This window comes from Lynx rufus, unplaced genomic scaffold (assembly GCF_022079265.1).
Source record: "Lynx rufus isolate CCGP_SWC_20201006 ecotype Redwood Valley unplaced genomic scaffold, mLynRuf1.p SCAF_29, whole genome shotgun sequence".
NCBI lineage: Eukaryota > Metazoa > Chordata > Mammalia > Carnivora > Felidae > Lynx > Lynx rufus.
The window spans coordinates 3,444,195-3,457,566 of record NW_025814844.1 but is presented as its reverse complement, the minus strand read 5'-3'; the positions used below and the strand labels follow the sequence as shown (position 1 = coordinate 3,457,566).

Below are 13,372 nucleotides of genomic sequence, written 5' to 3'. Positions count from 1 at the left end.
GACCTCTGTGTCCCCAGTGTCCTGCGAGTCCTCCCAGGCAAAGCCTTCTGGTTGCCCCTGGTCAGCCCAGAAGGATCACAAGATCCAGGATTTGGGTGTGGGGCCGGATGCCTCAGACAGATTTGTTTGCATATACCTTTAATTAAAGCCAAAAGAAAAAAAGCTTTTAACGAGAACATTAACACTGATTTTCATTTCTCTCTGCGGGCCACAGCAGCTCTGCCCCCCCCCCCCACCGGCGCCTCCGCCCCCCCCCCCCCCCCCCCCGTGCCTCTGTGGCACACTTTACAAATGTAGGGATTGCTTGCTTATGCTGGGTGGTTGTATTTTTCCCACCAGCCACCCATGGGACACTGTCATCAAAGCTGCCATGAGGAAGTACCCGAATCCGATGAACCCCTGTGTCGTGGGAGTTGACGTGCTGGAGCGCAGTGTGGATGGCCGGGGCCGGCTTCACAGCCACCGCCTCCTCAGCACTGAGTGGGGGCTGCCCGGCTTCGTGAAAGCGGTGAGGCTGCAACTGCGTACCCCGCCGCGCCAGTACCGCCCCGCCACACGCACATAGCCCTGCCACACCAACCCGCACATGCCGGCTACACCGGCATCGCCCGGCTGTACCCACGTTGGCCCGCTCACCCACATGCCCAGGCTATACCTGCGTCATCCCCACCGCACCCGCATCGCCCCTGCTGCGCCCACAGCCCTGCTCGGGCTGCACCCCCGTTGGCTCCCTGTGCCCGCATCGCCCTACCCGGGCCATACCCACAATCACCCAGTTGCACACTCCTTGTTTCTGCTGCATTTGCACGTGCCCAGCTGGTGCCCATCTGCAGAAGGTGACAGCCTTCCCTGAGAACACCTGCTCAGGACTTCAGAGAAACCCGAGAGGTGGTTTGTTTCTCTGTAAACTTCATTTAATTTTCTATCTCTGTGGGTCCTGAGGTCTCCTGACGTGTGGCGTGGCTCCCCCACCCTCAGCCCTGGCCCTACCCCCATAGACTCCTGCGTCACTCCACGGTCCTGTGTCCTAACCGGATACGCAGACTGGGGGCTCCGACAGAGGGTTGTTTCCTCACAGCTCTGGAAGCTGGAAGTCCGAGATCAAGGCAGGAAGGCAGGGGCAGGCTTGGTTCCCCTGAGGACTGCGAGGGAAGGGTCTGTCCCAGCCTCTGTCCTTGGCTGGCAGACAGCTGCCCTGCTTCCTCTGCAGGTGGTGGTCCCTTGCCCTCGCAGCTCTGGCGTCTCCCTCTGTGTGTTCTTATCTCTCCTTATAAGGATACTGCTCAGGCTGGGTTAGGGCCCACCCTGATGACCCCCTTTTAAACTTAATTAATTACCTTTCGAAAGACCCTGTTTCCAAATACAGTCACATTCTGAGGTGTTGGGGGTCAGGGCGTCAACATATGAACTTTGGGGACACATTCGGTCCTGACAGGTCTCTTCCACAGAGCCATCAGGGAGGTCATTGACAATGTAAATCTGAGCATGGCTTTCTCCTGCCCATATGGACCCCCGTCCTCCTCTCAGCACAGAGTTTAAGCCCTGGCGTGGACCCAGAATGCCAGTGGGCCCACATTCTCCCTCTCCTGCCATGTTGGCCTGTCACTGTGCCAGGAGCTCAGCGCACAGGTCTGGCCCTGGGAGGTGACTGCAGCCGACCTGCTAAACCCAGAACTCTACATGGTGCCCTCCTTCCCTGGCTTTGCCACCTGGCAGAGGGGCCTTCCCCATGCTCCCCGCCTCTCACTGTTCTTTTCTTCGTCAGGGCATTTATTACTGTCGTATGCTCAACTCTATCTGAATCCATTCATTTGTTCAATGTCTGCCTCCACTGCTGGTACAGAGACCCACCGAAGGAGCTGGGGAGGGCCGTCCATGGCTGCGTACCCCCTTGGGTCGTTTGTTGAATAGATAAAGGAATTAATTAGTAAATGAGATGGCATTTTGTGGTTGATGCTACAAAATGAAATTTTTGACACATTACTATGCTAGTTTTGCTTTGTTTTTTAGATTTTGGGAACCAGTAGGACTTTGACATACATCAAAGAACATTCCATTGTGGATCCAGTAGAAAAGAAAATGGAACTTTGTTCCACCAATGTAAGCAATGGCCTAAGATGAGAAAGGTGCTTGGTATTTCCTGGTGATGGTGGGTAATATCTTCATTTAATTTTATTTCCAGCCCACCTTTGGTCTAAGTGATCTTTTATTTTTAATAGAAAGGCTGATTTTATTTAGCAGTATTTTATTTATCTTCTTATTCCGGTATAATAAGCGCATAGAAAAATGCCTGTAATGAATTGTCACAAAGTGAACACACCTTTGTAACCAGGCAGATCAGGAACAGAATGTGACCAGACCCCAGGATCCCCCTTTATGCTTCTTTCTGGGGGGCACCCCCACCCCAACCCCAAGATAACCACTATCCTGACTTCCAACAGCACACATGACTTTTAGCACTAAGTTTTTTATTTCTTTTTTGTTTTGTTTATTTCTTTTTGAGAGAGAGATAGAGCATGAGTAGGGGAGGGGCAGAGAGAGGGGAAGGCACAGAATCCAAAGCAGGCTCCAGGCTCTGAGCTATCAGCACAGAGCCTGATACAGGGCTTGAACCCACAGACTACGAGATCATGACCTGACCCAAAGTTGGATGCTTAACTGACTGAGCCATCCAAGCGCCCCTTTAGCACTAATTTTACAAGCACCTTTTTCCCTTCACTCTTCTCAGAAAAATTTATATTGGCCTACTGCACATTCAAAAAATTGGGGGAAAATGCAGAAGCTAGAAACACGGTTTATTTTATAAAATCGTATTCTATACAAGCAACTTTGTGCTCATTTACCTGGATGGTAACCCTGAATGCTTTTGTAGGACTGTTGATGGGTTGGCAGTTTGAAAGTGCCTTGAGGCCAGGCCAGACTTAGGTTTGGGTGTGGAGGACATGCAAAGGCTGCCAGAAGGAGCGGCCAGGGCTGGGTTTCCCTGGGACTTCGTGTTTCTTCTGTTCTGGCTTCAGTAAGTGGTGATTTGAGGATGGAAGAGTATGAGCAGGTGGTTTGGGAAGAAATGCAAGAGAAATAAAACCTAAAACCATTTTTTGTTTGCTTCAAGATCACACTCACAAACTTGGTGTCAGTGAACGAGAGGCTGGTATACACACCCCATCCGGAGGACCCTGAAATGTAAGCCATCGCGTCCTGGGATTGACACGTTGAATTCCAAGGTCAGGGTGGGCTGGAGCCTCCCCTTCCTCAGGCTGCTCAGTCCCTTTACTTCCTGCTTTTCTGTAGGACTGTGCTCACACAAGAAGCCATCATCACCGTGAAGGGGATCAGCCTCGGCAGCTACCTGGAAAGTCTGATGGCCAACACAATATCATCCAATGCAAAGAAGGTATGGATCTCAGTCCCGGGCCCTGTGTGCACCCCAGGTGTTAAGTGCCAGATTTAGGGGGTGAAAGATATAGGTCTGGAAATCCTACTGAGTGCTGCGGCCCTCCATTACCAGCTGAGCTCATGATGGATGTCACAGCATTTTCCACTGGGACATTCAAACCTGGCTGCAGGGAGGGCTGGCCCAGGCCTGAGGGGAAGTGCCTGGTGAATCTGGAATGTAAACTCAGCGGAAGCAACCACCGCTTCCAAGAGCCAAAATAGCACAGGCTCAGTGAACAGAACAAACCCCACACGTTAACATCTTCAGGCAGGTTATTCGGGAATTGTCGTAGTACAGCCTACTGAATAGGCACCTAGCGGCTTTGGCTGAACCTCTCCTCTGCGAAGTTCCCTGGAGTCAGCTGCCGTCTTTGCGCCTCCCCCCTGGCAGGATTTGGGAATAAGCTTTGTGGAGGTGGCAGGAGAAAGGTTGGATCGCAGGAGGCCGTCCTCCCCAGGTCCCTAGCTGGAGGGCTGCCTTAGTGAGGCGGACACTGCTCACGGAGTCCAGGTTGCCCCTCCTCTCCAGCACAGCTGATGGAAAGAGCTTGGATGTGTGGAAGCCGTTATACGAGTTCAAGGTAATGTCACTCGAATTCAAGGTAATGTCACTCGCCAGAGCAGGGCCTTTGCTATTTACCTTACCTCACTGGCTGACGTCTTCCTGGCTGTCCTCCCTTCCCCTGCTCTCTCCTGGTTTGTTTTGGTCAGAAGCAATTCTTCATTTTGGGGATCTGTGGGATGCCTACCGTGCTTGGCATAATTTAACTGGAAAGCCACTCACTTCTGGCTCGCATTTAGCCTAGGCGCTGATAGAAGAGCAAGTCTTCCCTGTTTTTAAGAAAAACCCTGATTTGAGAAATGTTGGCATTAGCTCAACTCAGTTCAGGGGAGGGCGGGTGGGGGGTGGCGGGGAAGGGGGTATGCAGTGCCCAGAGCCGCATGCCTCGTGTCCTCACTGCAAGCCCTCTTGGGAGGAGACAGAACCTTACTTACCTTTGTGTGGCCAGTGTCTGGCCTAGGGCAGGCGCCCTAAATGTTTGCTGAAGAAAATAAATTATAGGAGGAAGGGACTACTTGGTGAGTCCAAAGCCACCTGAGACCTCTTATGAGAAAAGTCAGGGGAAACTCAGTGAGGCCAAATGATTTTATTTCACTTTACGTTAGTGACTGCTGTGTTGAATCGCCGCCCCCCCCCCCCCCCCCCCCCCCGCCACGCTCCAGCTGTGTTACCACTTCAGTGCATCCCAGCAGCTAGGATGATGCCGGAACAGAAGACAGGAGAAGGGGAGCAGGTCGTCCTGGGATTTGGGTGGGATGAGTCACTGAGAAGGCGGTGAGGTTGCCCCCTCGTCCTGCACTCAGGTGGTGATAGCGTAGATGGTAGGTGCCCGTGTTGGTGCAGCCTGAGCCTGTGCGAGAATTTCAGGCAGAACACCTACCACCTTATTTCTGAGCTTGAAAAATTGCCTGCTTACGGTGAAAGGTTATTCACAAATGGTTACTGTGTCTCCTTTAAAGCCGCAGCGCTTTTCTTGTGCCATTTAAAATCCAGGTTGTGGCTGGCCGTCTGCAGTTCGAGAAGCAGGATTTCTTACACCGTGTTGAACTCTTTCTTTGTTGCTCCAGGGGTGGGCTGCTATTGAGTGGATAATTGAAAATTCTGAGCACGCTGTGAGCTAACGGGGTCTGCACCTGCACCTTGTGATGAACAGTGGTAACTATGGTATTCTTTAACCCGGTAGAGAACCTAGCATCTTGCTAACCGTGTGCATGGTGTGCAGTGGGGGGTGTTTACAGGTGCAGCTGCATGTGTCTCCAGCCCGGCGCTCCTTAGTGTCTTCTGTAACGGAAGCAGTCATTAGTTCATCCTCTTCCTAAATTATCTTGTTTCATGGCAGGATTTATTTCCCAGGAAGACTTGATCATTTGTTATCTGGTCTCAGATAGAGGCAGTTCAGATTTTCCCAAGCCATTCTCAGGACCTGCTTGCCTAAACATTTCCTGTCATTAGCGCATTATCAGAAGGAGGCTTTCACTAGTAGTTCCAGACGGTGTCAAAGGCTGATCAAATGGGAGAATTTTTTCATTTTGGGCAGGGTCTGAATATTTGTACATGTTCTTATAAAGAATGCTATGTGCCTTTGTGTCAGCGCTGCGGGCTCGGGGGGAATCCTGCTCCTCGCCTGCTGCCAGCCAGCACCCAGCCACGTGACTGCCGCTGGCTTTTTTCTTTTAGTGGCAGAAGCCATTTCTAGCATCTTCTTGAGCTTCACAAACATTCCTTGATTTCCTAGGCCACCAGTGACTGGACCGTCAGGAAGGGATTTGACACTTAATTGGTCGGCAGTCATCTTCATACTTCGTAGGAAAGTCAGGGTTTCCTGCTTCCCTCTGTTTAGGGAATCCTTATACTCCTGCCTTGAAACCCCTCACCCTATTGACTTTCCATACTGTGCTGCTCTGGGCCCCGCTTCCCACGGTTGGTCTGTCTGTGTGTCTGCAGCATGTGTGTGTCAGCAAATGGGGACTGTGTGGTTCAGCCTCCTTTAAAAGCTTCCTACTGGAGCCTAAGTTTGCCAGAGCCCTTCACCTTGAACCCAAGGTTGTGATCTGCCGCTGGGTCTCTCTTCTTCCATGGATGCACCACTAAGGTGGCCACGCATAGAGAGCCTGCCCGCCTGGTGAGCATAGTGTGTGTGGGCAGTGTGGTGTGTGTGATGTGTCACTCTGAGTTGTGGACTCTGTCACATTCTGTTTCCTCATAAACTAGAGCTAAATTGCCTCAATCTTTGATCAGATGCCTCACCCAAAAAATCAAAGAAGAAAGAACAAAAGAAAAAAAAGGAAGGAAGAAGGCAAGGAAGAAAAAAGGAAGAACTAAGCGAGCCTTGAATATGGTTCGCCCAGTCTGGGAGAGGTGTGGAAACTTCTGGAATCTGCCACTTGCCTGGTCACAGCCTCCACCGGGCTCTTCGGCTGCGACATCTCAAGACAGGAGGCCTGTCTGTTGCAGAATGAGACCCGCAGAAGAGAAGACCCCTATAGCAGGAGAAGGGCAAGGGCTGCAAAGCTGTCACCCTGCCGCTGCCCACGGCGCCACCGCCCCTGGGCCAGTGTTGTCAGACTGCTCTTGTGCCTTGTCTGTTCTCCCCTAGGTAGCAGCTCCCGGCAGTTTTCTGCTGACTCTTGGGATCTTACTAAACCACTCTTTTCCTGGTGACTCCCCGTATCCCACCCGTGCCCCTTGATCACCTGTCTGCACCGCAAGCCTCTTCACACATATCTGGGCGCTGTCACTTCAGATGCCGCTGTGGTGCGTCCTTCTCACCATTAGTGCAGATCTGCCCACGCTGGAGTAGGGGCGTCCATCCCCACAGCTGCGTGTGTGGGGACAGTACCGTGAGTTCTCCTGTCTCACGGTTGGAATTGGTCAGGGGAGCCAAGCACTGTGCCCCATGCTGCAGCTGGCTTGTCCTGCGCTCTGGGACCAGAGGCCCCAGGGGCTGAAGGCCTGTGTTACTTGTCATTGTTCAGACCTGTCTGTGGGGATGCTCACATAGAGTGGCTGTGACGAAGTAGTAAAAGTGCTTATGAGCCTAAGCTGTCCTGTTAGCTTTAGGGTACTTCCAGGTGGGAATTTTAACTTTCCTGTTTTCAAAAGTCGAATGTAAAATCTTTCAGTATGCTTCAAATTCTAAAAACTTGAGAGAAGGCCTCCTCCGTAAACAATGAGTAGCACTGTGTTCTTCTGTTTTTTAGGTCGTGTTTTTTGTTTGATAACAGTACTTCTAATCCAAAGGAAATGACATTCATTTATATTTGTATCAGAGTGTTTTATGCATAAAGCTTATGGCAACACAGAATTAAAAGATTTACGGTAAAAACAAACCCCGCTCACCCCTTTGGCAAAGCGTTTTTCTGTCCTGCGGAGGGAACGCTCAACTCTTTTGGCAGCTTTTGGCCTTTGCTGCTAGATTTATAAATAAATAAACATACCCTGTTATTTCTTGATTTGCCAAATTTAGACGCTGTCTAGGAATTATTTACCTCTTTGGTAGATTATTATTTTCTCTCTCTTATATCTTCCTTCTCTCTCCCTTTCCCCCAAAATAGCTATGTCGTTTATGGTTGAAAGCACAGAGTTTCCATAATTTCTAAAATACAAATGCCTAACTGTTGTTTATTACTAAGCCATAATTGCATTTTCCTTCTTATGCAATTTCCCCCCACCTAGGGGATAATAATTCTTTTCATCTGTTTAATTTTATTTTTTAAAAGTCTCTGGCTGAGTCCTTCCATACTCTTACCCACTGTTAGCAGTACGTCATAACGTCATTTTCCACGGGTCAGTCTTTTTGGGCAGCACACCCATTCCCAGTTTCCATGGTGCCATCCATTCTGGAAGCCAGGCCTCGCTCTCTGACCAAACAGCCACGTGGCTGTCATCCCCTTTTCTGGGCATTCCTGGGCATTTCCTTGGCCTTCTCTCCTGGAGCCCTTGTTTCCCTGCTTCCCTGCCTTCCTCTTTCTGTTTACTGTTACAAGATGGGGAAGGACATCTCTTTGTGGTTTCTAAGACTTGGTACATCTGAAAATGTCTTTTCTGTTCTCATACTTTGTTCACAGCATAGCTTGACATACAGTTCTTTAAAAAAATATTTTCACTCAGAATTTTGAAGGCATTTTTCTATTTTTTTCCACTCAGATTATCAACTTCTGTATACGAATTATTTCTCTCTCTGGAAGCTTTTAGGGTCTTTTTATCCTTGATGTTCTGAAATTTCATGAGGTTAAGCCTTATTTGAAGTGATCTTTTAATATTATTATTATTATGTTTATTTTATTTTAGAGAGAGAGAGCAGGAGTGGGAGAGGGGCAGAGAGAGAGGGAGACACAGGATCTGAAGGAGGCTCCGAATCTGAACTGTCAACACAGAGCCCGATGCAGGGCTCTAACTCATGAACTGTGAGATCATGACCTGAGCCAAAGTCGGACGCTTAACTGACTAAGCCACCCAGATGCCCCATTTGAAGTGATCTTTTAAAATTCATTGTGCTGCACTGTGCATGTTAAATTCCTGGTTTTGATATTGTAATTATGCATGATGTTATTAGGGGGAAGAGGGTCAAGGGTACATGGAACATTCCTGTATTATCCTTGCAGCTTCCTGTGAATCTATAATAATTTCAAAATTAAAACTAAAAAAATATATAAATAGTAACATCATGGAAAATTGTAGAGGTGGGTGCTCCAAGAATCTGTCCCTCCACTGAAACAACCAATAAGCTGGCAAAAAATAACAGAATCAACTTTTGTAGAACTGTGGATTCTAATAGAATACTTCAACCAGGGGAGCATTTAATGAATCCTGATTAATCTACCCTGCAGATTTTGGACTTGCCAGCCTCCATAATTATGACCGCTAATTGCTTAAAATAAATCTCTGTCTATATTTACACATTCTATTGGTTCTGGTTCTCTGGAAACCCTAACTAATACATTATTAGAGCTAAATTGGTATTGATTCAAATTATATTTTTCTGAGTTTAAGATGTTAATTATAATCACCAGGGTAACTAATAAGAAAATAACTAAAAAATATCCAGAAAATAAAAGGGGAATGAAAATGGTACACTAGAAAAAAAAAAACCAACACAACAGACGAAGATGGAAATAATTCAGGAACAGAAAGTTTTGGAACTCAATAGAAAACAACTAACAGTGTAAAAAAAAAAAACCCAAAAAACAAACTAACAGTGTAAAAAGTTAGTGCTTCTTTAACAGTAATTACTTTAAAAGTAAATAGATTAAATTCACCAGTTAAAGGACAGAGATTGGCAGAATAGATGCAAAAACATGATCCTACTATATATGCCGTCCTCAAGAGACTCACTTCAGATCCAAAGACACAAATGGGTTCAACGTGAAAGATGGAACAAGATATTCCATGTAAATAAGAACCAAGAGAGCTGGAGTGGCCATGCGCGTATCAGACACAATCTACTTTTGGTCAAAAAAATGTTATAAGAGACAAATAAGGACATTATATATCAATGAGAGGGTCAATTCATCAAGAAGATAAACGTTACAGCCATTTACACACCAAGCTACAGAGCCCCCAAATATATGAAGGAAACATTAGCTGAACTAAAAGGAGAAATAGTTCTACAATTATAGCTGGACACTTCAATAACCCACTTTCAACAATGGGCAAGACACCTAGACAGAAGATCAATAAGGAAACGGAGGACTAGAACAACACTATAAACCAACTTGACCTAACATATCCATAGCACACTTCACTCAACAGCAGAGTACACATTTTTCTCAAGAACACATGGATTATTCTCCAGGATAAACCATGTGTTAGGCCAAACACCAAGTCTCAATAAATTTAAGAAGACTGAAATCACAAAATATCTTTTGTGATCCCAATGAAGTGAAATTAGAAATCAACAATAGGGGCACCCGGGTGGCTCAGTTGGTTAAGCATCCGACTTAGGCTCAGGTCATGATCTCATGGTTTGTGAGTTTGAGCCCCGCATCAGCCTCTGTGCTGACAGCTCAAAGCCTGGAGCCTGCTTTGGATTCTGTGTCTTCCTCTCTCTCTGTTCCTCTCTCTCTCTCTTTCTCTCTCTCTCTCAAAAATAAATAAACATTAAAAAAAACAAAAAGAAATCAACAGTATAAGGTAAATGGAAAATTCAGAAATATGTTGAATTTTTAATGTATATTCTAACAACTAGCGAATCAAATAATAAATTACAAATGAAATTATAACATTTTGAGATGAATGGAAATGAAAATACAACATATGCTATGAGAGCAGTGATCAAAGGGAAATTCATAGCTGCAAACACCTATGTTTGAAAGATCTCAAATCATTAACGTGACTTGAAGGAACTAGAAAATGAAGGACAAACTAAACTCAGAATAGAAAACTAAACTAGAGAATAGAAAAATAGAATCATTGAAATCAAAAGTTGTTTAGTTGAAAAGATCAACAAAGTTGAGAAGACTTTAGTTAGACTGACCAAGAATAAAAAGGATTCAGAATAAAAATATCAGAAAAGAAAGTGAGGCATTACTACACATCTTACAGAAATAAAAGGATATAAGAGAATACTGTGAACAGTTGTATACCAACAAATTAGATCATCTATATGTGATGGAGAAACTACTAAAAACACACAAATTCCCAGAACTAATTTAAGAAGAAATAGAATCTCAATAGACCTATGACAAAGACATTGAATCAGTAATTAAAAACCTTCCAACCAAAGCTTCTCAGGGGGCAGCATAGGAAGAAAGCCCTGAAGTTTGGTGTAACTGCAACCTAGGTAGATGGGCTAAAGGTAGGCATCTGGTCTGACTGCTGACACTGCCCAAGAAGAAGCCTGCATTGGCTCCAGACTGGTACATTCTAACAATGCAGGGATCAAACCCTGCCCAGTGAGCCCACAGCAGACAAAGCGAGTCATTACAGATGACTGATCTGAAGACAAATGCATCCCAGGCATAACAGTGGGACACACGTGGCCCACATAGGAGACTTCCCTGAACTGCCTGGTTCTGGTGAACAGGAAGCATTATACTGCAGGGCACTGTGGGACCTCTTCTTCATAAGGCCACTACTTTCAAGATCAGGAGACGTGGCAGACTTTCCTAACCCATAGAAACAAACACAGAGAGTTAGACAAAATGAGAAGACAGGAATATGTCCCAAATGCAAGAACAGGACAAAATCACAGCACAAGAGCTAAATGAAATGGAGCAAAGCAACATTCCTGATAAAGAATTCAAAGTAATGGTCATAAAGATACCCACTGGACTTGAGAAAAAGAGTAGAGGATCTCAGTGAGACCTCCAACAAAGAGATTGAAAATATGAAGAAAAAAAAAAAAAAAGAACCAGCCAGAGATAAGAACATAACTGAAATAACAAATACACTAGAGAGAAATGGTAGATTAGAGGAGGCAGAAGAATGAGTCAGTGATCTGAAGACAGGGTAATGGAAAGCAACCAAACTGAATAGCAAAAAGGAAAAAGGATAGTAAAAAATGAGAATAGGTTAAGGGAACTCAATGACATAACTGTAATAACATTCATAAAAGGATCCCAGAAGGAGGAGAGAGAGGGAGGGGAACAGAAAATTTATTTGAAGAAATAATATCTGAACACTTCCCTAATCTGGGGAAGGAGACAGACATCCAGATCCAGGAGGTGCAGTGAGTCCCCCAACAAAGTCAACCCAAACCAAGGAGGTCCACACCAAAACACATAATAATTAAAATAGCAAAAAATAGTGATAGAGAATTTTTAAGAGCAGTAAGAAAACAGTTACATACAAAGGAAACCCCAGAAGGCTATCAGCTGATTTTTCAGCAGAAACTTTTCAGGCCAGAATAGTGGCAGGATATATTCAAAGTATTGACAAGAAAAACCCTACAACCAAAAATACTATACCCAACAAGGTTATCATTCAGAATAGAATTAGTAATAAAGGGTTTCCCAGACAAAAGTTAAAAGTGTTCACCACTAAAGCAGACTTATAAGAAATGTTAAAGGGAATTCTTTGACTGAAAAAACAAAAGTCATAATCAGGAGTAAGAAAATTATGAAAGGAAAAAATTTCACAGGTAAGTGCAAACATATAATAAAAGTAGTAGATTAAACACTTATAAAACCAGTATGGAGTTTAAAGCACAAAAGCAGTAAAATCAAGAATATCTACAAAAATCAGTCAAGAGATTCACAAAATAAAAGGATATAAAATATGACATCATGTACATAAAATGGGGGTGGAGGAGTAAAAATCTAGTGCTTTTAGAACTTAAGCAACAATCAACTTAATAACATACACTACTGTACGTGTAAGATGTTATAGATGAGCCTAATGGTAAACATAAATCAAAAACCTATAATAGATATACAAAAAAATAGAGAAAGGAATCCAAGGCATAACATTAAAGAAAGTCTTCAAACCACAAGGGAAGAGAGCAAAAGAAGAAAGGAAAGAGAAGAACTACAAAAACAACTGTAAAACAAAATGGCAACAAGCAAAATTTAAGTGTAATGGTCTAACGCTCCAATCAAGACATAGTGTGAGTGAATGGATAAAAAAGCAAGACCCATATATATGCTGCCAATAAAAGACTTACTTCAGACTTAAAGACACCTGCAAATTGAAAGTGAAGGGACAGAAAGACATTTACTATGCAAATGGAAGTGAAAAGAAGGCTGGAGTAGCAATACTTACATTGGATAGAATAGACTTTAAGAGAAAGACTGTAATGACAAAGAAGAACATTACATAATGATAAAGGGAACAATCCAACAAGAGGATATAACAATTGTAAATATACATCCAACATAGGAGCACCTAAATACATAAGGCAACTATTAACAGACATAGAGGAAGAAATTGACAGTTATATAGTCATAGTAAGGGACTTTGACACCCCACTTACATCAATGGATATATCACCTAGAGAGAAGAAAATCAACTAGGAAAGAGTGGCTTTGAATGACACATTAGATAAGATGGAGGTAACAGATGTATTCAGAACATTCCATCTGAAAACAGTAGAATACACATTCTTTTCAAGTATACATGGAATATTCTCCAGAATAGATGACCTGTTAGGCCACAGAATGAATCTCAATAAATTTAAAAATTCAATAAATTAAAAAATATCATGCATTTTTTTTCCAGCCATAATGGTATGAAACTAGAAATCAATCACAAAAAATTTGAAAGAACACAAATACATGAAGAATAAATAACATTCTACTAAACAATGAATGGGTCAACCAAGAAATCAAAGAGAAAATTAAAAAAATACATGGAGACCAATGAAAATGAAAACATGAAGACAAAAAATGAAAACAATGAAGATTTTGTGGTCCAAAATCTTAGGGACGCAGCAAAGCT

At 44.4% G+C, this 13,372-nt stretch overlaps 1 protein-coding gene across 1 annotated transcript; it reads left to right on the top strand.

Annotated features, from left to right (window-relative positions):
- Nucleotides 1-346: 346 nt before the first annotated feature.
- PRELID3A (PRELI domain containing 3A) lies at nucleotides 347-5,118 on the top strand. The gene is made up of 5 exons (XM_047090185.1): nucleotides 347-508; nucleotides 2,011-2,100; nucleotides 3,113-3,183; nucleotides 3,292-3,394; nucleotides 5,065-5,118. The coding sequence occupies exons 1-5, from the start codon at nucleotides 371-373 to the stop codon at nucleotides 5,116-5,118; spliced, it is 456 nt and encodes a 151-aa protein (XP_046946141.1). The 5' UTR covers nucleotides 347-370.
- The last annotated feature ends 8,254 nt before the right edge of the window (nucleotides 5,119-13,372 follow it).

What these genes read in the sequence shown, in the direction of transcription:
- PRELID3A (XM_047090185.1), top strand. Translation starts at nt 371, where the DNA reads ATGAGGAAGTACCCGAATCCGATGAACCCCTGTGTCGTGGGAGTTGAC. An exon ending in TGGAACTTTGTTCCACCAAT is followed by an intron (nt 2,101 to 3,112) that starts GTAAGCAATGGC and finishes GTTTGCTTCAAG; the next exon opens with ATCACACTCACAAACTTGGT. An exon ending in CATCCGGAGGACCCTGAAAT is followed by an intron (nt 3,184 to 3,291) that starts GTAAGCCATCGC and finishes GCTTTTCTGTAG; the next exon opens with GACTGTGCTCACACAAGAAG.